The sequence below is a fragment of the Bos indicus x Bos taurus genome, chromosome 18 (assembly GCF_003369695.1).
Source record: "Bos indicus x Bos taurus breed Angus x Brahman F1 hybrid chromosome 18, Bos_hybrid_MaternalHap_v2.0, whole genome shotgun sequence".
Taxonomy (NCBI): Eukaryota; Metazoa; Chordata; class Mammalia; order Artiodactyla; family Bovidae; genus Bos; species Bos indicus x Bos taurus.
The window spans coordinates 29,731,371-29,752,816 of record NC_040093.1 but is presented as its reverse complement, the minus strand read 5'-3'; the positions used below and the strand labels follow the sequence as shown (position 1 = coordinate 29,752,816).

The 21,446-nt window shown below is 40.7% G+C and overlaps 2 protein-coding genes across 3 annotated transcripts in view; both read left to right on the top strand.

Moving 5' to 3' along the window:
- CDH1 (cadherin 1) overlaps positions 1-12,570 on the top strand; it is a 72,706-nt gene extending 60,136 nt beyond the window's left edge. The window contains exons 10-16 of the mRNA XM_027516157.1: positions 884-1,128; positions 4,306-4,451; positions 6,676-6,900; positions 7,223-7,453; positions 8,108-8,238; positions 8,939-9,082; positions 10,660-12,570. Coding sequence (XP_027371958.1) covers positions 884-1,128; positions 4,306-4,451; positions 6,676-6,900; positions 7,223-7,453; positions 8,108-8,238; positions 8,939-9,082; positions 10,660-10,869 — 1,332 coding nt within the window. The 3' untranslated portion in view covers positions 10,870-12,570. The remainder of the gene's footprint in view (positions 1-883; positions 1,129-4,305; positions 4,452-6,675; positions 6,901-7,222; positions 7,454-8,107; positions 8,239-8,938; positions 9,083-10,659) is intronic.
- Positions 12,571-14,612: 2,042 nt separating this feature from the next.
- Positions 14,613-21,446, top strand: part of TANGO6 (transport and golgi organization 6 homolog) — a 184,815-nt gene continuing 177,981 nt past the window's right edge. The window contains exon 1 of one of the 2 annotated variants that reach the window (XM_027516146.1): positions 14,613-14,732. In XM_027516146.1, the coding sequence (XP_027371947.1) occupies positions 14,636-14,732 (97 nt within the window). In that variant the 5' untranslated portion in view covers positions 14,613-14,635. The remainder of the gene's footprint in view (positions 14,733-21,446) is intronic. The other variant, XM_027516145.1, reaches the window with a different exon arrangement.

Here is a 21,446-nt window from a genome sequence, read left to right as displayed (position 1 = left end):
ACAAGGTCCTTCATAAAAGTTCCAGTTTATTCCTTACAGTGCCTCTGTGAGATAGTTTCTTTTCCTACATGTTTATGTGTGTGCAAACAGACCCTGAGGTTAAATTGCTGAAATCACACAGCTAGGAAATGTCCTCGCAGGATTTGAGCTTGCTGCTGACTGATTCTGAACTTCGTATTTTTGCCACTAAACTTACTGGGTTTAAAGAGATGGCCAGGCAGCATTGTCTGTCTATCCGCTGCCACACAAACAGCTTGTCAGCCTAGGATGTGAACATTCTTACTAGTCTTGGGTTAATAAATGACTCGGTGGGCTATGTTTATTAACAGAGGCTTCCCACTTGAGATTTCATGTAATTCATCTTTATTCTTTTCCTGGGGACCTCACCGTGAATTGGTTGCATATTAGTCATTGGGAGCTTTTTAAAAATACCAGCGTCCAGACCCCAGCCTCAGAGATTCCTATTCACTGGCTCTAGGGTTAGGACCCAGGCATCTGTTTTCTTTAAAAGTTCTCAAGGGAATTTCTTGGCAGTCCAGTGCTTAGGATTCTGTGCTCTCACTGCCAAGGGTCTAGGTTCAGTCCCTGATGGGAGAACTAATATCCCACAAGCTGCATGGCCAAAAAAAAAGTTCTCAAGTTAATTCTTTTCCGTTATAAAATTTTTTTATTTATTTGGCTGTTCTGGGTCTTAGTTGGTGGCATGTGGGATCTCATTCCCTAATCAGAGATTGAACCCAGGCTCCCTGCACTGGGAGCTCAGAGCCTCTGCCATTGAATCAGCAGGGAAGTCCCTCAAGTTAATTCTTACTACAGCCAGATTTCAGAACCACTGATATATTGCTAACCAAAAAGGATTTAACTTGGTTTTTCTGTTCTTTAGGGCTTGGATTTTGAGGCCAAGCAGCAGTACATCCTGTACGTGGCAGTGACAAATGTGGCCCCCTTTGAAGTCACTCTCCCCACTTCCACAGCCACCGTCACTGTGGATGTGATAGATGTGAATGAAGCCCCCATCTTTGTGCCTCCTCAAAAGAGAGTGGAAGTGCCCGAGGACTTTGGCGTGGGCCTGGAGATCACATCCTATACTGCCCGGGAGCCAGACACATTTATGGAACAGAAGATCACGTAAGTGTGAGGGGCTTTCCATAGACGTGGAGCAACTGGGTGTGTGCGTATGTATGTGTATAAACTATTTTGTTCATGACATTTTATCATTGTTGGTCTGTGTAAGACCTTTATCTTGTTTGACTTGCTTGCTTATTTATTGAATATTTATTTGGCTGCCTCAGGTCTTAGTCGCAGCACACAGGATCTTTGTTGCACATGTGGAATCTCTTTTTTTTTTTTAACTTTTTATTTTGTATCGGGCTATAGCTGATTAACAAGATTGTGATAGTTTCAGGTGAACAGTGAAGGACTCAGTGATACATATACACCATATGTGGAATCTTTCACTGCGTTGTGTGGGCTTCTCTAGTTGGGGTGCATGGACTTAGTTGCCCCACAGCATGTGGGATCTTAGTTCCCCAACCAGGGATCGAACTGTGTCACTTGCATTGGAAGGCAGATTCTTAACCACTGAACCACCAAGGAAGTCCCTGGCTTTTTTTTTTTTTCCCTGCCTTTTGCCCCCATTTCCCACACCTTTTCTTTCCTCCATAGTCAGCCATTGTAGATTTACTGTGCTTCTCTCTCAAAGTATGATAGGAATGTGGTTTTAATTTATATACATGGCACCGTGTTGAAAGTAGCTTACTGTTTCTTTTTTCCCTCTAACTTGGAAGATACCTCTGTAATGTAAATCACAGCCACAGATGCTGAAAACACACAGACAAATCCGCCTACAACAATGCCCTTGTGGCCATGCATGAAAAAGAACGTTCTTCTTTTGAGGGCTGGGTCTGACTGCATGCTTGGTGCTCCAGTGTGACAATGGTGGAAGCACAAAGGGAAGACTATCAGCACAAATCCAAGCATGGCATGTCTGGGTCTTGTTAGTAAGGGCATGTTTTCCAGGGATAACAAAGATCTTGATCAGTATGCCCACTTCCTCTTCTCAGAGAGAGACTCCTATCAGCTAATATTTACTTTAGAGGAAACTGTCAGAATGCTCTGAACTACTAAGAAAAAGTTATGCAAATCCAGAGTAGAGTCAGGCTTAGTGATTAACTGAGCATATTCATGTTTAGGGGAGGGGTGTTTGTATTCTAGTATCATTGCCTGTAACTTATTATATGTAAATGGAACAAAAAGAGTTTAAGTGCAACCTCAATTTTTGAGGTTATCCTGGGAAGTGAGGTCATCCTGGCACCCTGATTGGAATGACTCATAAATACCTTTAAACTGTGCGTGTGCATGGTACAGGATGGACCAGGTGAAGGTTCCAGGTAGTGATCCTCACAGCTGCTAGAAGCAATGGGATTGAGGATAATGAGAAGTTTTTAATGGAGGAACTCAGCTGGGATCATCCAAACCTCCTGATAGATGTCAACATCTACTGAAAAAGCAAGGAGAGCCCAATACAATGTGCCATTCAATGTGATAAATATTTGAGAGAGACAAGAAAGGCTGAAACAGAATCTAATCAAGCCTTAGGATCTGATTTAGATGCAATGCAGAGAATGAACAAATTAAATGCCACAAGGAAGAAGTCAGTCAAATACAGAATATGGGAGCTCTATGTCCAATGACTGGGTTTCTTCACAAATAATGACAAAAAGGCAAAGGTCTTAATCTTCCATAGATTAAGGATATTAATTAAGAGACAAATCAACCAACTGTAATGTGTTTGAAGACAGAGTCAAACAATCCAACTATAAAAAACATCCTTGAGGCAAATAGAGAAACTTGCACATACAACAGACATTATTAAGTACTTATTATTTTTGCTAGATGTGTTAGTGACGTGATATTATAGGATTTTTGTTTTGGAAATAAAGCCTGGGATTCTATGTTTTCCAGGCTATGTTAATATTTTAGCTTGTGGTAGCGAAACAGATGTTCAAAGCATCTATTTGGGGGAAGTTAAAGGATCAAGTCTTAATAATGTTTGCAGAGACCCTTACCCCTGGAATAAAGACCACTCTGTATATGTAGTTCATTGCTGTGCACTTCTTAGGTCCTGAGGATAAGTCCACAATTATCTAGGACCCTTTCCTCCTTCAGTGTCTTTATTTCCCTTTCTGAGCCTTTCCATGACCTCGACAGGTAACTGGGCAGTGTATCTGTTTCTCGTGCTTATGTTTCTTCTGATTCTGGTATTCCTAATAGGATGCTGCTTAACAAGATTTTCTTGGTGTTTTTATTTATTTATTTATTTTTGACTGTGTAGGACCAGAAGGAACTTTACCCTCCCTGGCACTTCCCATTAAATGCCAATAGTGCAACACATCTCCAAGTCACTGTATCAACACAGATCTCCAAATGCTCATGGCAGAGATGCTGGGTGCCATATTGTGACCAGTTGAGAACTACTGTACCCTTTGGGGGCTGGTCTGAGAGAAACTAAAGAAATCTGATGTCTGGGACTTCCTTGGTGGTCCAGTGGTTAAGTATCAGCCTTTCAATGCAGGAAACATGGGTTCAATTCCTGGTTGGGGAACTAAGATCCTACTTGGCACATGCAGAGCAGCTAAGCCCAAGTGCCACAACTAATGAGCCTGCACACAGCAACTAGAGAGTCCAGGCACCGCAACAAAAGACCCCGAGTGCCACAGCTAAGACCTGGAGCAGCCAAGTAAATAAATTAAAAACAAAACGAAAAACATGGCCGCAAACTGTTTATAAAGAAAAGAAAGAAATCTGACATTTAAATGCTGTGTCCGATCCTGGATTAGATTCTAAATGGGGCAGGGGTGAGTGGGGATGCTGTGAAGGACAGTTCTGAGGAAGCTGACAGTTTGAATATGTACCATGTATGAAGTGATGTTTCCTGAAATTGAAAATCAAATTATAGTTATATAAGAGAATCCCTCTGTTATTAGGAGGAAACAAACTGAAGTATTCATCAGTAAAGGAACATGGTGTCTGCAACTTATTCTCAAATGGTTTAGCAAAACAAGAATTTATGTCTATATGTGCATCCACTTATGTATATGGCAAAATACTGACAATGGGTGAATCTGGATGAAGGGTATGTGGATGGTCCTCAAACCTTTCTGGTAGAATTTCTATAGATGTGATTTTTTTGTTTTTTAATGAAATAGGGAAGCAAAGTATATATCAACAAAGAGGAACCTTCACCTTCTTCAGCCATCTGCTGTTTGCTGTTCCTGTTCTAAACCAGAGCTTGTGTCTTTCCAGGTATCGGATTTGGAGGGACACTGCCAACTGGCTGGAGATTAATCCAGAAACGGGTGCCATTTCCACTCGGGCTGAGTTGGACAGAGAGGATGTCGATCATGTGAAGAACAGCACGTACACGGCCCTCATTATAGCCACTGACAATGGTGAGGATGCCCCTACCATCGAGGGTTTGCCGTCTCCCGCTCCTAAATAGCTTACCTCCTTGCCCCTGTCCTTTTGGAGGCATGAGTTCTTTCTTTTTCTTTCATTCTTAAAGCATTCTCAAAATAATTGTCCAAAGTGCACGAATTTAGGTCAAGCAGAAGTTCCTTTTTACCACTCGCTCTGTAACCCCATAGGAGCCAGACGGCCTGGGCTTAGATCCTAGCACCAAAGCTTAATACCTGTGTGAACTTGAACTTCTTACCTAATTTTTATGTCTCTTACTTCTTTTATCCGACAAAATGATAATACCCTATCTAGCTTAAATTTATGTAGAAGTGTTTGGAAGAGTGCCTGCTAACCTATTCTATGCTCTGTCAGGACTGCCATTTCTTTATATTATCATCACCATTAGTGAAGTGTGGCTCCTTCCAGACTCTGTGTATTCGAATACATTTATATACATATGGAAATATGGTTTATTATAAAACTACTGTCTGATTTATAGCCTATTTTTGTTTTTATTACAAAACAAACTATTATCATATGCGTGTTTAATTTTTTTCCCTTGAACATATGCCTTGAAGACGCAGAGATCTATCTAGGCACATTGTAGATCTGCCTCTTTTCAGTAAAATGTTACGCGGATGATTCTTTACCAGCTGAGCTACCAGGGAAGCCCTATGCAGATATAGCATAATTTAACCGTTCACACATTAAAAAACACCAGGATTGTTTCCAGTTCTCCATTATTTCTGTGAATGATAGTAAACATCCTTGTACATGCCTCTGGGGGCAAGTGTTTCCCTCAGATAGATATTCAGAAGCGGAATTACTGTTAAAGAGAACTGCTAGTTCCTCTGGTTAAGTCTCTTTCCCTCTCTCTCCCCAAAGGACATTGTGCTTAGTGAAATAAACCAGTCACAAAATGACAAATACTGTGTGATTCCACGTAGATGAGATTTTAATGTGGTCAGATTCATAGAGACAAAGTAGAATGGTGGTTCCCAGGAACTGGAACGGGAAACGAGAAATTGTTTAGTGGGTACAGAATTCAGTTTTGTGAGAAAGTTATGGAGAGCTGTTTCACAGCATGTGATTATACCAACACTATTGAACTGTACATTTTAAAAATGGTTAAAATGGTAAATTTCTTTAATTCACAATTTTTTGAAGAGGTTAAAAAAATCACTACAGCCACCCAGGTATAAATATTTATGGATTTGAGATATATTCCTCTGGGCTTTTTTTCCCTATGATTCCTTGAGGACCTTCCTTTGTATTACCAAGTGCTATGTCAGGATGTGAAAGAAATACAAACAGAAATATGTACAAATCTCCAAATTTTGCTTGAAAATTGATTTGCAGTGATTTTAAAAGGTTCAACTCTGTGATAATGACCCTAAGAGCCTTGGAAGTTCAGAGAGGGTGAATGAATAGAGGGCGATGAGGATTTTTTTTTTTCTTTATTTATTTGGCTGCATCAGGTCTTAGTTTCTGCATGTAGGCTCTTCAATCTTCCTGGTGGCATGCAGCTTTTTAATTGTGGCATGTGGGATCTAGTTCCCTGACCAGGGATTGAACCCGTGAACCCTGCATCAGGAGCACAGATTCTTTGCCACTGGACCTCCTGGGGAAGTCCTGTGATGAGGAATTTTTAGAGTGGTTTAAAATATATATTTTTTAAGTTTCATTGAAGTATAGTTGACTTATAATGTATTAATTTCTTCTGTACAGCAGAGTGACTTAGTTATATACATATATATTCTTTTTCATATTCTTTTCCATTATGATTCGCCATAGGATACTGAATACAGCTCCCTGTGCTATACTATAGGACCTTGTTGTGTACCCATCCTATATGTAATAGTTTGCTTCCGCTAATCCCAAGCTCATCTCATTCCTTCCCTTCCCTACCCACCTCCCACCCTGGCATAGAGAGGATAAATTTAATGGATGAATAAAGTTATGTATGAAGACAGAGGGAGTCCTTGGTGTGAGAAATAACTTGAGTAACTGTTATCAAAGTGAGGAATAAGCAAGTCAGAGGTCTGCCCATCCAGGAGTTGAGGGTGGCTGGGGACCGGCAGGAGGGGCGGCTCTGGAGGGGAGCTTGGGGTTTGGTCCTGTAGCCCTGAAGAGCCAGAACAAGATTTGGATTCGGTCTGATGGGAGGCAGTAGGGATTCATTGGTCGTCCTGAGCTGTGACATTTCCTCTGTACTAGGTTCTCCACCTGCCACTGGGACAGGCACCCTGCTCTTGTTCCTCGATGATGTGAATGACAATGGCCCCGTACCAGAACCCCGGACCATGGACTTCTGCCAGAGGAATCCTGAGCCTCATATCATCAACATCAATGATCCTGATCTCCCTCCGAACACCTCCCCCTTTACAGCAGAACTGACACATGGGGCGAGTGTCAATTGGACCATTGAGTACAATGACCAAGGTGGGCACCAGAGCCTTTCTTATTTTGGAAACTTTGCTCTGACCCTCTGCTTCCCCTCCCCTGCCCTTCTGAATTTCGCTTCTCAGTATCCACTTGTCACTCCTTTTAAGGTATGTTTCCTGGTCCCTTCTACATTTGTGACATTGAACCAAAGGTCCTTTTGTGTTTCTCGCATCTTAGTCTGTGACATGCTGCCTATTAAGCTGCAGCTCAAATAGTTGTCATCTTCACTTGGTTTTGGAATGTCTCTAGTTCCTTAATCAGTTTAGTCTGGAATGAACTTTTTCTCTTCCAATCCCCTCATTTTTGTTGCTTCCTCCAGAACGTGAGTCTCTGATTTTGAAGCCAAAGAAAACCTTAGAGCTGGGTGACCACAAAATCAATCTCAAGCTCATAGACAACCAGAACAAAGACCAGGTGACCACACTTGATGTGCACGTGTGTGACTGTGATGGGATCGTCAGCAACTGCAGGAAGTCCACGGCCTTTGTTGAAGCAGGATTGCAAGTTCCCGCCATCCTGGGGATCCTCGGAGGCATCCTTGCTTTTCTGAGTAAGTACTGCTGGCGAGTGTTCCAGCCTTTTGCTTCTACAATGTTAACTGTATATAACCCAAGATCAGATGAAAACCTTGAAAATTAATTAATAGATTTTAAAGCTTATCTTAAGATAAAGCATATGCCAAGTAATTTTTTTGCTGTCATTTATTTTTAATTTTTAAATTTTTTAATGTTTTTTCATTGTGTGCTATGTGATTTTATAGACTGTGCCCCACCCCAATAACTGAATAATAATAATATGTATGTATCAGAAACCTTGAGGCTGATACAGCCCTTGTCGCAAACCATCAACAGCTCTAACTCAGAATCAAAGCCACAGTCTCCCCAGAGGTCCACAAGAGGTCCCTCCGCTGACCTGGCCTTTCCTTAATCACACCAATTTGCTCCTGCTGCAAGGCCTTTACTTGGACCATTTCTGCTCCCAGAGTACTTTGCCCCAGATTTTGAGAAATGGCTGATGGGTTTAAGGTCCAATTAAAGACCACACTTGAGGTCACGTGTACTTGTCTACTGTGTTGTGCTGCATATATTAACTTGAGGGCTGTGAAGACATGTAAGTTGCCTAACAGCCGTCTATCCAGTCTGTGCTGGCTGCTGCTTACATCCTTGCTGATTTGTGGCTCTCATCTCTCTCTTCCCTACTCCAGTCCTTATTTTGCTGCTTCTGCTACTTGTTCGGAGGAGAAGGGTGGTCAAAGAGCCCTTACTGCCCCCAGAAGATGACACCCGGGACAATGTGTATTACTATGATGAAGAAGGAGGTGGAGAAGAAGATCAGGTGGGTGTTGAAAACCATGGCACAAAGCTTAATGGCAATCTCTTTATTTGGAGGAAGCAATGATTAGAAGAAGGCAGATATGTAAAATAGTTCCACGTCACTTTGTGTATTTTTTTTAAAGACCTTACCCAAGAAAACAGATGTTGTCATTAACCAACATCATTAATAAACATTGTTAACATTTATTTTGTTCCTGCACTCAGATAGGTTCCAAGTAATTCCTGCCTTCTTTGTCCCGGAAAAGTACACTTAAAGCCTTTGCCTCTGTCACATGTTTTAATGTTCCATTGGTCAAAGCAAGTCAAAGGATAAAGCCCCACATAAATAGATTTCTGTTCTTTTCACAGAGGATACGGTGGGAAAGGAGTGAATATTTGTTGAATAATAATCTAATAATCGTATCCTTTGAAAAGTTCTTAAAACAATCTCCATCTCTTCCCACAAGTGTTCCTCACAAGGCTTTTATGTTATATCTCCTTCCAGTGCTTTTTTGGAGATTCATAGGTTGAGAACTACCATTTCAGGAAAACAAACAAACAAACAAACTGCTATTTCAGATTACATTGGTACATGGTTGTAGATATCATACAGCTGACACTTAAGGCCTCATCCAGTACTATAATATGTAAACCATATATGACCCTGTGTTTATGACTGTTTCTATTTTACTCTTTACCCTGTTTTTACTTTTTCTCTAAAGGACTTTGACTTGAGCCAGTTACATAGGGGCCTGGATGCTCGGCCTGAAGTGACTCGCAATGACGTGGCACCAACCCTCATGAGTGTGCCCCAGTACCGACCCCGCCCTGCCAATCCTGATGAAATTGGAAACTTTATTGATGAAGTAAGTAAGCAAGCACAGTCAAAAGTCAAGGCACAACAAGCTTTTCTGTAAATTTGGAGAGAAGCAATTGCGTCAAAAGTGAGAAAAAGTCTTTAGGTTCTTTCCTTTACCATGTTTTCGTCTTGTATGATCCCTGAGCTACCTCCTCTTCCCCACCTATTTTTTTTTTTTTAATTTGTGCCTCATCTAAATTTCAGAACTAAAAGCACTTTGAATTAGTGTTTGGAAATTTGCAAAGTCTATACTGAAAAACTGAGACTTGTTTGAAAAGATTTAATAGAATTAGGAAGGAAAAAGAGATTCAAAGTAGATTCAGTTTGGTTTCACTAATGGGTCTCTTTCCCTGCATTGCACTGGGATGTAATATTAAATGTGTAATTTCAAGGCTACTTGAGGGCCACAAAAATAGCTTCCATTCTGTATATGTCAGAAATGCATTCAGCTATAAATACCAGAAGCTTAAATAGATACGATACCTTGTGCAAATAGAAGACTGAGGTAAGTAGTCTAGGCTGGAGCATCAGCTTTTTCCATCTTCCTGCTGCATGATCTAAGCATGTAGATCCTTGTTCTCATGCTTGTTGCCTCCTGATCACAAGATGGCTGCCACGCTTCCAGGCCTTGGGCCTGTTTTCCATTCAAGAAGTAGGAAGAGCGGAGCAGAGGACCAAAATCTTTCTAGCAAACTGTTAGGCAAGAAAGAAATTCATCCTTTAGGTTATTGGTCAGGACTTTTAATTAGCTTCAGGTAGGATGAGGAAGAAATGGTGGGATTAAGCAAAGAACCAGGGAAAATAATAGTCCAGTGGGATCTGTTTCCTTAAACTATGTTACCTGATTACTTACTCGGTCACTGGAATGATTTTCAGGGCTGGTCTGATGGTCCACTGGCCTTCAGTGAGACTTCATGGCTTTTAGCTTTCTAGGGGAGTTGTCATCACCAGGGACTCTAAAAGCACAGCTGTGTTGGACAGGACCAAGCCAGATCCATTCTAGCACTGGGTCTTAGAGAAAACTGAGAACAGGAAGGGCCAGTTTAAACCATCCCTTTAGATACATCTGGATCAGGTCTTTTCCTCCATTTATGTTTATTTGTGCTTGTAGCTGTTTCTTAATTACAAAAGTAAAATGTTTGCTATTTTAAAAATATAAATTATGAAAATATATATAAAGAAAAGAATGTAAATCCTATGGACAGAGAATCTCATGAACAGAGGAACCCAGTGGGTCACAAAGAGTCGGACACAACTGAAGCGACTTAGCACGCACACAAGACTATCCTGGAATGACTGTTTTTAGTCTGTCCATTTGGATTGGCTGGTGCTCATCTCCCCTGACTACATATCACTTACCACTTTTAACATTCTACTACAGACTTTTTCCTTTCATTAGAAATATATAATGACCATCTTCTGTTCCAGTCTGTATTAAGTTTACTTTGTTGGTGTTTCTGCAGGATGGTTGCATTGTTGTGTGTTGTGTGCATTTTGCTTTATTCACCAAGAGAAGGTATTTTGCTTAAGATGACAGGTGTGCAATTCCTCTCAATAAAAGATCCTATTGTCTTCCTTCTGTAGAACCTGAAGGCAGCTGATAGTGACCCCACTGCCCCACCCTATGACTCTCTGCTGGTGTTTGATTATGAAGGAAGTGGTTCCGAAGCTGCTACTCTGAGCTCCCTGAACTCCTCAGAGTCAGACCAAGACCAGGACTATGACTACCTGAATGAATGGGGCAATCGCTTCAAGAAGCTGGCGGACATGTATGGAGGCGGCGAGGATGACTAAGGGACTCAAGACTGATGGGAAGAGAGATGGGTCCCTACACTCGTGTGATGGAAAATGCGGGAAACATACTCCTGGTTGTTTGCCAGCTCCCTTCACTTGGGATACGTTTCTGGAGAAGAGACTGATCAGTGATAGCATAGTCCTGATTTCCACTTCATAGATCTAATCTGTGTACTAGAACGATTTAGACTTATTCCTTGAATAATCTTTTTCCTTTCATCATTGTTGACATGGTGATGATGTCCAAAAGACTCCTAAATTTTAATACTTCAAAAGAATAGTTTCAGTCTCAGAAGTTTCTGCTAGGAACTTACAGATTTCCTTAAGGGCGTTGTCTCATTTTTAAAAGGAAGGGGAGGGGTCAATTTCCCTACTGTGTGTGTGTATATATATATATATATGTAAATTGTGTGCTTTTGTTCCTCCCGTCACGGCACTGATGTCCTGTGTTCTGAGATCCACTCTTACTCCTTCTGAATTTTATTACATTTCTCTGATGCAGACATTATTGGGCCCTTTTAGGGAAAGAGGATTATGTCTTAGGCTGGCCATGTACTGTGTGGGTATTGTGTACTCTTAAGACCTTAACAGCTTAACGGTTTTTCATTTTTATCTTCTGAGTATGTAACTTGTAATGGGCATCTATCCAGTTAACTTGTTCTGAGTAAGGGTGTTGGTCATGTGAATGTCATTACAAGGTACTTTGATTCTAAATAGGGAGGCTGGGCCAGAAAAGGTGGTGAGTTTCAGGTGCCACTGAACTTTTTTTTTTTGACCGCACTGCAGGACATGGGGAATCTTAGTTCCCTGACTAAGGATTAGGCCTGCGTCCCTTAACAGGGGAATTGAGGATTCTTAACCACTGGACCACCGGGGAAGTCCCACTACTAGACTTCTAATGTTTATTTATCGCTAAAACAAAAGAGTGATATATTCCAGGACTTAGAATAGTGCCTAAAGTGCTGTAGCCAAAGACAGAAGCTGGCAAGAGGGCACAGCAGAGGGCAAATGTGAAAAATGGGCTTCGAGATGGCAGGGGCAGTTGCCACTAAGCCTGGCAATTGAGCCAGCTGAGGCTGAAGACAGTTGAGGTGGCTCTACCTCCACCCCCTGGAAATTCTGAACTAGAGGAATCTCAACATGTGTTTCTTGCCAGGATCCTTGGACCCAAAGCACAGAATCCCCAAGCCTGCTTTTGTTGATATTTATAGAGAATGCTAGCTGGTCTGGACACATTTGCCCCAAATTTCAGCTATGAAACTTGAGAATATTTTTCAAATCCAATTTGTTTTTCCTTTGCAGAGGAAGAAAACACTCGCTGAAAGGGTGTTAGCAAAGGAAGGTGAGGGTAGGGAGTACATTGATTTGGATCTTCTTTTAGTTGAAATGCATCTTTTAAGAAACTTTTGACAACCATAGACAAGAATTTTATCTAAATTACTTCCCTACCTATCAACTGTTTTTAGAAGAAGAGGAACATCTCTCAACCACTTCTTAGAATTGTCTTGATTTTTCAGCAATTTAAACTCTAATGTAGTTCTACGTAGAGAATGTCACTATAGTTTTGAGTGTAATATGTGTGTGGGTGCCGATAATTTTATATTTTCTTTGGGAGTGGAAAAGGAAAGCAATTCAAGCTGCAAAAATTATTATTTGTTTTTTATAAATTTTATTAAAGAATTTTGTTACACCATTGTCAAACTTCTTTTATTTGATTGCAAAATTCCAGGTCAGACAAATGGTAGGTAAGCTCATTCAAAACATGGAGAGAGAAGCTTCATATTAAAATGTCTATTCCTGAACTTCGTGTCATTCTGTTGGGACTGAATAGGGGGAAGGGGAAACTGTGTTTCTAAGGTCAATTTATTTGAAGGATATCCATCCATGCGGTATGTGATGTGGCATGTGGTGAAACCAATAAAATCTCTTTGTCAGGGGGAAGCTACTGTGGGTTGCACGGAGGGATAGAAAGAAGCAAGGCTGGGGCTTCCCTGGCAGTCCAGTGGCTAACACTCTGTGCTGCCAATGCAGGAGGCTTGAGTTTCATCCCTGGTCAGGAAACTAGATCCCACATGCTGCAACTAAAGATTCCATCTGCCACAACTAAGACCTGGTGCAGGCAAATAAATATTTTTTGAAAAATGTAGTTTCCAATTTAAAGATGTTTTAGTAGGTTTTATTTAAGGAAGAGATGAAGATCCAGGTGCAATTTATTAAGCATGCCTTCTGTGGCAGACATAGCTAAATACTTGAGGACAAACAGTATCACTTTGATTCCCCAAGATAGCCTCGTGAAAATGATTCTGTTACCTTTGAGAGTAGGAAATGGCTGATGGCATAGGGCTGGAGTCCAGAGAAATGGGAGTGACTAGGAAGGGGCCTGACTCACTGAGGAGAGAATTAAACGAACCATTTCTTCCCCCAGTGGCATGGTCTTGCATATGGAACACATCCCATTTCCTAAGGCTTTCAGCAGCTAAGTACTGAAGAGCAGTCATCAGTCATGACGTCAGGCTAACTTAAGGGATCTCAAAGAGAAGCAGGACAGCCTCTTGGGAGCAGTCTCACAGAGAGGGTGTTAGAGCCAGGTGTTGGAGCCGGTTGTGACCATGGTAGGCGAGGTTACTGACTTTCAATGAAAGGAGAGGCAGGCATGCTAGTCTTGCCCTCAGAAACATTGTCCTGGATTTGCAGCCTGCCATTCCCTGGTGGCTCAGATGGTAAAGCGTCTGCCTGCAATGTGGGAGACCTGGGTCGCAAAGAGTCGGACACGACTGACGGACTTCACTTTCACATTCTTTCAGACAACATGAATTTTGAATGTCCCACCGAGATTCCTGTAAGTGAAAAGCTGTTACTGATGATATATCTCCAACCCATCTGTTTTACATATTAACACAATTTTGATGTGGCACGATTTTAACAAACACTGAATTTTCCAGGAATGTCTGTGAATACAGCAAAGATAGAGCTTTTATTGGGAGCTGTACTTAGTTCCTTTAAGAAATCGTATCATCAAGAACAATATTTGCAGCTATTTGCAGTCGGTGTGTGTGTTTAGTAGTTGTTTTTAAATATCACTGAAGTGAAGTGAAGTCGCTCAGTCGTGTCCGACTCTTTGCAACCCCATGGACTGTAGCCCACCAGGCTCCTCTGCTGCTGCTGCTGCTAAGTCGCTTCAGTCGTGTCTGACTCTGCGACTCCATAGACGGCAGCCCGCCGTCCCTGGGATTCTCTAGGCAAGAACACTGGAGTGGGTTGCCATTTCCTTCTCCAGGGGATCTTCCCGACCCAGGGATTGAACCTGGGTCTCCAGCTTTGTAGTCAGACGCTTTACCGTCTGAGCTACAAGGGAAGCACAAATATCATTAGTGAAGAAATTAAACAATTGAGTATTATTTTACATACCGAACTTCATTATAAGAAGGTACGGCATCTGATTACTTCACTATTTCAGTGTTTTGGTGACCAAATGTTTTCATACTGAGTAAAATTCATATTTTTTATAAACTACTTCTCATCCTTTATACAGAAGTTAATCACGTTGAGTTTCTCAAATCGTGCACATTGACGGTTTGTGTTAGCTATTTTTACATCCCCTACCCCAGGGAAATTCAGGTGGCGAGAGAAAAACATTTTTTCCCAAAGGGGGCGTTCCCAGCCGAGTCGATCCCGCCCCTAGTGCGTCCGCCACACGCCACCCGGCAGCGGCGCCGTTCCGCTGAGGCGCATGCGCAGGTCCCCAGTGGAGCTTTGCGCTTCAGTCATGGCGGCGGTCAGTCAGGCTGCTTCCAGCAGGGTTCTGGAAAAGTGTGGTCTGGAGCAGATTTTGGAGGCGTTGAAGCTGCTGCTGAGCCCGGGAGGTGAGAGGACGGAATTCGGCGCCGGGCTGCACTGGGGCCTTTGGGCAGGGTCTGTCCAGCGTCATTTTACCCTTGAGGAAACCGAGGTTCAAGGAGGGATGGGAACCGCTGAATATTTATACTAGCCGAAGTATCTCGAGCTGTTACCTTGGGCCAGGCACTGTGTTAAGCACCGTGGGTACGTGTTTTCATCCGTCCTCACTGCAGCTCTGCGAGGACTGCAACCACAGCCTCAGAGGGTCTCCCAGAGCTGCCTCGGAGAGGTCCCAGTTTCTTGAGAGCGCAGGGTCTGATGTGGACACTGGACATTTGTACAGAGTGCCAAGGAGTCCAGAGAAAGGAAGCAGTGACGTTTGAGCTGCGTTTTGGGGAGAGTATTTAGGGATTTACAGTCTGTGGTAGGGATTTACAGTCACTTTTAGTCTTTCCCAATTTAGAATCAGAAGGGACCCTGGGAGTGGTGTAGCCTGGCACTCTCCTTTTACTCCTGAGGATACCCCCGGCTCATCAAAGAATAAGTAACCTGACCAAGATCAGATGGTCAGATATGAGGCAGAACACGAACTTAGAACCAAGGTCTACCGAACCCTCTTGTCAGACCAAGGCAGATTATTCAGTATGGAGCCTCTGATGTTATCTGGAGCTTTGGGGAAGATAACACATGAAATAGGGCCCTACTTTAAATTAGAGTGTACAATTTGGAGGAAGGGGTTTGTAGGGTGAGGAAGGTAAGGTACATGAAGGTTATGTTCCCAGTCTCACATTTTGAGATTTCCCCACCTCCACCCCAAACTTCGAAAAGTCAGGAAACAGTAAGTAGTATATCATACTAGGGGCAAGTGAAAGCTAGTGGGGGGAATTCCCTGCCAGTCCAGTGGTTAGGACTCCCTGGTTTCACTGCGGAGGGCCTGAGTCAGTCCCTGGTGGGGGAACTAAGATCCCACAAGCCGAGAAGTATGAGCAAAAAGGAAAAAAAAAAAGTAATTGAGTGCCTGCTAAGTGTCAGCCCCTATAGTGTGCTATTTAAGTATGGATCTTTTTATCCTCACAGCAATTCCATGATATAGGTATTACTTGTATTCCATTTTACAGATGAAGGCTCAGGTACATTGGAAATCGCCTAATGCCAGTCTCCTAAGTGGTAGAGTTAGGATTTAAATTTCACATGCCTTCAACTGTAGTATGGAAGTGTATATACTACTTTGCCACAGTGAAGAATTAAACTGGAAAATACATTTTTAACTTGTTAGTGGAGTGGTTGCTTGTCTAGCAACTGCAACTATCTAGAACATTACTGAGAACAGGGATTCAATAAGTTAAATAGTCTGGAAGTAGTCATCTGTCGCAAAGCACATACACTTTGTATTTGGAAGACCCTAACTCTCAGAGTATGTGGTGGAGTTACTACATGTATTCATTTAGCTTAAGAAAAAACAAGCATTATTATTTGAAAAAGAATAATTAGGTAAAATGATATTATTTTCAGATAGGTTATATTGTGTGAATCTTTCTGCTGTTTTCTTTTGTCATGTCAGCTGCTGAAGGAATTACAAAAATTCCTGTGCGTAATAAGTATTCATATGTTCCTGATGGACAGAGGGTTTTGAGACAAGATGAAAGTATTTGCTAAAAGTACCTCCAGCTAGTTCAACTTCTTTTGGTCTTTCAATTGACTCCTTTTAGGTAATATTTACTGAGAGTCAACTGTATGTAGTATTCTGTCCTCAGTGATTTTGGAGATAGAAATATTATTTAACAACTTGTGCTCTCAAGTATCTTGTTTGGGGAGACGGTACTCCAAATATATTGTACTCAGTCGCTCAGTTGTGTCCAATTCTTTGTGGCCCTTTGGACTGTAGCCTGCCAGGCTCCTCTGTCAGTGGTATTTCCATGGCAAGAATGGTGGAGTGGGTTGCCATTTCCTCCTCTAGGAGATCTTCCCGACCCAGGGATCGAACCAGGGTCTCCTGTGTCTCCTGCACTGCAGGAGACAATTTTTTTTTTACTGCTGAGCCCATGAGGAAGCCTCACTCCACATACAGGCCGATATATTCAACATAGCAGATAATATTAATACTAGTGGTGAATGGAGGGAACAGGTAGCAGTTGGTTAGTTAGTAAAGGAGTTATCTGAGGAAGGAGCTGTGGAAGGATACAAGAGGAAGGAGAATTCAGTCTAGATGGAAATTGAATAGACAGAAAGGAAGGAAGATACCAAGTCTTTCCCTTTTGAGCTATTAAAAGGTCTACAGCATTACATATTTTCTCTTCACCTGCCTTCCATTTCTGTTCTCAGTTGTGGGGCAAGTAAGAGTAATAGCTCCACTTCCCTTATTAGGAAGTGTGTTAAGCAGAATTGGAAAGGGGTTGTCAGTTTTAGTGAAGTTTTGCTTGAGGTCATCTCAGCAGTTGGTCAGTCGCTAAGTTGTGTCTGACTCTTTGTGATGCCATGAACTGCAGCATGCCAGGCTTCTCTGTCCTTCACTACCTCCTGGAATTTGCTCAAACTCATGTCCGTTGAGTTGGTAATGCCATCCAACTATCTCATCCTCTGTTCCCCACTTCTCGCCCTTGGTCTTTCCCAGCATTTTAGCAGTAGTTTTCCTAAAAAAAAAAAAACAAAAAACAAACTTGCCAGACTAAATATATGTTCATTGAACTCAGTCATTAGAATTGAATTATGTGGTGGCTGGGGGGCTTTGGCCACCTCATGCGAAGAGTTGACTCATTGGAAAAGACTCTGATGCTGGGAGGGATTGGGGGCAGGAGGAGAAAGGGATGACAGAGGATGAGATGGCTGGATGGCATCACTGACTCGATGGACGTGAGTCTGAGGGAACTCGGGGAGTTGGTGATGGACAGGGAGGCCTGGCGTGCTGAGATTCATGGGGTCACAAAGAGTCGGACACGACTGAGCGACTGAACTGAACTGAACTGAACTGGGGGGCTGTAAATTGTGGTGATTTGTATATGATGAAGCTGTATCACATATATGTGTTTGGCTGCACCAGGCCTTAGTTGTGTCATGCAGAATCTTTGATCTTTCTTGCGGCATGTGGTATCTAATTCCCTGACCACGGGTCAAACCTGGGCCCCCTGCATTAGGAGTGCAGCATCTTAGCCACTGGACCACCAGTAAAGTCCCTTATTTTCCAGTTTGCATTTACTAAAAAGTACCACACAAATTATGAAGTCTGCTTTTAAATGTCACAAAGCGTAGACTTTTAAATTGGTGGTGGGAAGAATAAATAACTTTGTTTATGAGGGCAGCATTTCCCAAAGCATGATGGGGATGGTTGTAGGCAGTATGTAGAGAAACATTTTGAGGCTGAAAAGCTTCAAATAGTGATCAAGAGCTTGGATTCTGGAACTGGGTTGCCAGAGTTGAACATGCTCTCTGGCAAATGGCTTAACCTTAGTCTTCTTATCTGGAAATAAGGATGTTAATATAATACTCTACACCTCACAGAGGAGAAGGCAATGGCAACCCAATCCAGTATTCTTGCCTGGAGAGTCCCATGGACAGCAGAGCCTGGCAAGCTACAGTCCATGGGGTCGCAAAGAGTCAGACACGACTGAGCAACTAACACATACACACACACACACACACCTCACAGAGTTGGTAGAAGGATTGAATTAAATACATATCCCTTAGGATAGTATATTAACTATTACTAATTTAAGTTTAAAAAGATTAACTTGAAGAAATAAATGAATAAAGCAAATAACAATACAGCTGGTGCTCAAAATAAATGGCCAAAAAGTTGTGGAAGCACTATATGACTCTAGTTTGAAAGACTTTGTTTTAAGGCTACAGATCTCAAATTTTTTGGTTTCAGTACTCCTACACTCTTAAAAAGTGTTGAGGACTTAAAAGAGCTTCTATGTGGGTTATGTATATCAATATTTACTGTATTACAAATTAAGAGTTTAAGAGAACTCTTAAATTTATTTAAATGCAACAGTAACAAACCTGTTACATGTTAACATAAAAAAATATATTTTACCGAAATAACAGTTGGAAGAGTAACATTGTTTTACTTTTGAATGGCATTGTTTTATTACACTTTTGTAAATCTTAAGTGTCTGACTTATTAGAAGGGAGCTGGGTTTTCATATTTGCTTCTGTGTTCAATCTGTCATGACAGGTTTTTTTATTGAAACAGATGGATATCTAGACTCACACATCTATATATGTAAGTGGAAAGGGAGGAAATTTCCATCATCTTTTCAGATAACTGTGTATTCCTCTTTAAAACTCAACAAGAGGTAATTTCTTAAAAGGTTGATTTTAATATAGAATATGAACTCATATTAATGAATTTTCATATTTGGTACACTCAAGAAAGAATGAGAACATAAAAGGCACTGTCTTAGTATTAATATGAAAATAGTTTTGACCTTGCTGACTTTCTGAGAGAATCTTGGGGAGGCCCTCAGAACCTGAGACCCTATACCACACTTTTGAGAACTGCTGCTCTCAGAGAATGCCGTGTTTATTTTCAAGTAGCTTTTATTTTTTATTTATTTATTTATTTTTATTCTAAGTCACTTCCGTCGTGTCCGATTCCGTGTGACCCCATAGATGGCAGCCCCCCAGGCTCCGCCGTCCCTGGGATTCTCCAGGCAAGAATACTGGAGTGGGTTGCCATTTCCTTCTCCTCAAGTAGCTTTTATTTTTATCACCAGAAGAGGGCAGAGGAGACCACTTTAAAAGGGGCTCTTGAGAAAAAAGGGCTAGCAGCTTTTGTTAATCACTTTGTGTCCCATGTTTAAGTTCCAAGATCTTATAAAGTCACAGGAAGTTACTTAGAGATTGTTTATGGATCTTAATCATTAGTGGCAACAAGCTATGAAAGCACTCATTTCCTCTTTAGGTGTGTATTACTCAAAGGCAACAGATATTCATGCCAGTGAGTCGAAACACTTGCCCTGATCAGTCTTAGAGAAGTCCTGAAAAATCTTACTCTTCTGATTCTCACTATTTTAGTGATTCTCACTAAATTGATTAACATTTTTAAATGTTATTGTTGCTTTTTCTTTTCATAGAAGTAGTTAATATTACTTATAAAGCTTTAAAAAAAAGAGAAGCTAAAAGAAGAAAATTAAAATGACCTTAATCCCACAATCCAGAAATTACATTTTGGAGAGATATATATATATATTATTTGTTTACAAAAATGATCTCATATACTACATACTGTTTTCTAACCTTAAAATATATTTTTAGTACAGAAATAATACATATTCACTCTGAAAAAAATTTTAATGAAGCAAAAAAGAAAAAGCCCTACCTATCCAAAGCCCTACCATCCAGAGATCATCACTGTTAACACTTTGAAGTATAGCTTTTGAGATCTTTTTCTATGTGTGTACTGAGGCACACATACATATAAGTTTTCATAGCTAGGTTCATCCTGTTTTTTTATCCATCAGTTTTCAGAAAAATACATTAGTGTCTTAGTCTCCAAATTTAGCCAACGGAGTGATATTTTTTGGTTTTGTTTTATTATGTAATCATGTTTTTGTGTATATATATGTTTCAATTTATTTTAGTGATTATTCTTGATACTCTTAATTGTTCCATCTGTGGCCTGTGGGAGTCATTCAAGTTAGCTGTTGGACTCTTTGATGTGACCTAGTAGTCTTTGATTGCTTCTTTGCTTTAAGACATAAGATATTCAGATTCATCTTATACATTTCTTGCTCTATGCTTGAAAGCAGTTCTTTTTAAGAATAAGTGATATTTAGGGACCACAAGATGGACACTAGTAATATTTATTGCCACTGAGATGTCATTGCTTCAGACTTTTTCAGTGATTAGAGCCAGGAAATATGTGGATTTTCAGAAAACAAAAAAAAGCAAATTGAAAGTTCCTACTGATATTCCCAATTAAAATGAAATGTTACAGAGTTTAAATTTTTCCTAACATTTCATTAAGAAAAATTTTAAGCTTATAGAAAAGTTGAAGGAATTTTACCATGAAAACTCATATACCATGACCTAGACTCTTTAACATGTGTTTGTCCACCTAGCCATTCTTCTTTACTGTATTTTATATTTTTATCTTTATATTTTCTCTTACCTATAAATATTGATTCCTAATAAAATTAATAGTTATTTACTTCCTTCATATATATATGCACTCAAATATATAGTCACATATTCATATATACTCACACATGCGTATAGTGTTTTAAAATAACAAGTCTAACATTACTATCATCAACAAACCTGTTTCTAAGGGATTTTGTTTGTTTGTTTTTGCCCTCAGGATGTACAGAGTTCTATATGTCAAGTCATTTGAAATAATTATGTGTGGTTATGCTGCTAATTTGGTTTAGAGAAAGAGCTGGAACATTTTTTCTGTAAAAAGCAAGCAGTAAATATTTTGGGCTTTGTGATCCATACTGTCTCTGTTACAGCTATTCACATCTGCCATCATAGCTCGAAAGCAGCCATATGTAATATGTAAATAAATGAGAATGACTATGTTCCAGTAAAACTTTATTTGTGGAAATAGGGGCAGGGCCAGATTTGACCTGTAGCTTGTATTTTGGCAACCCTGGACATAAAGTATAGAATTTTTAGGTTTATTTGTTTTTTATCTTTAGGAATATTTTGAATTTTCCTTTTGATTTGTTTTTTTTTAAAACTATGAAAAATGTGTGTGTGCTCAGTCGTGTCTAGCTCTCTGTGACCTGGTGGACTGT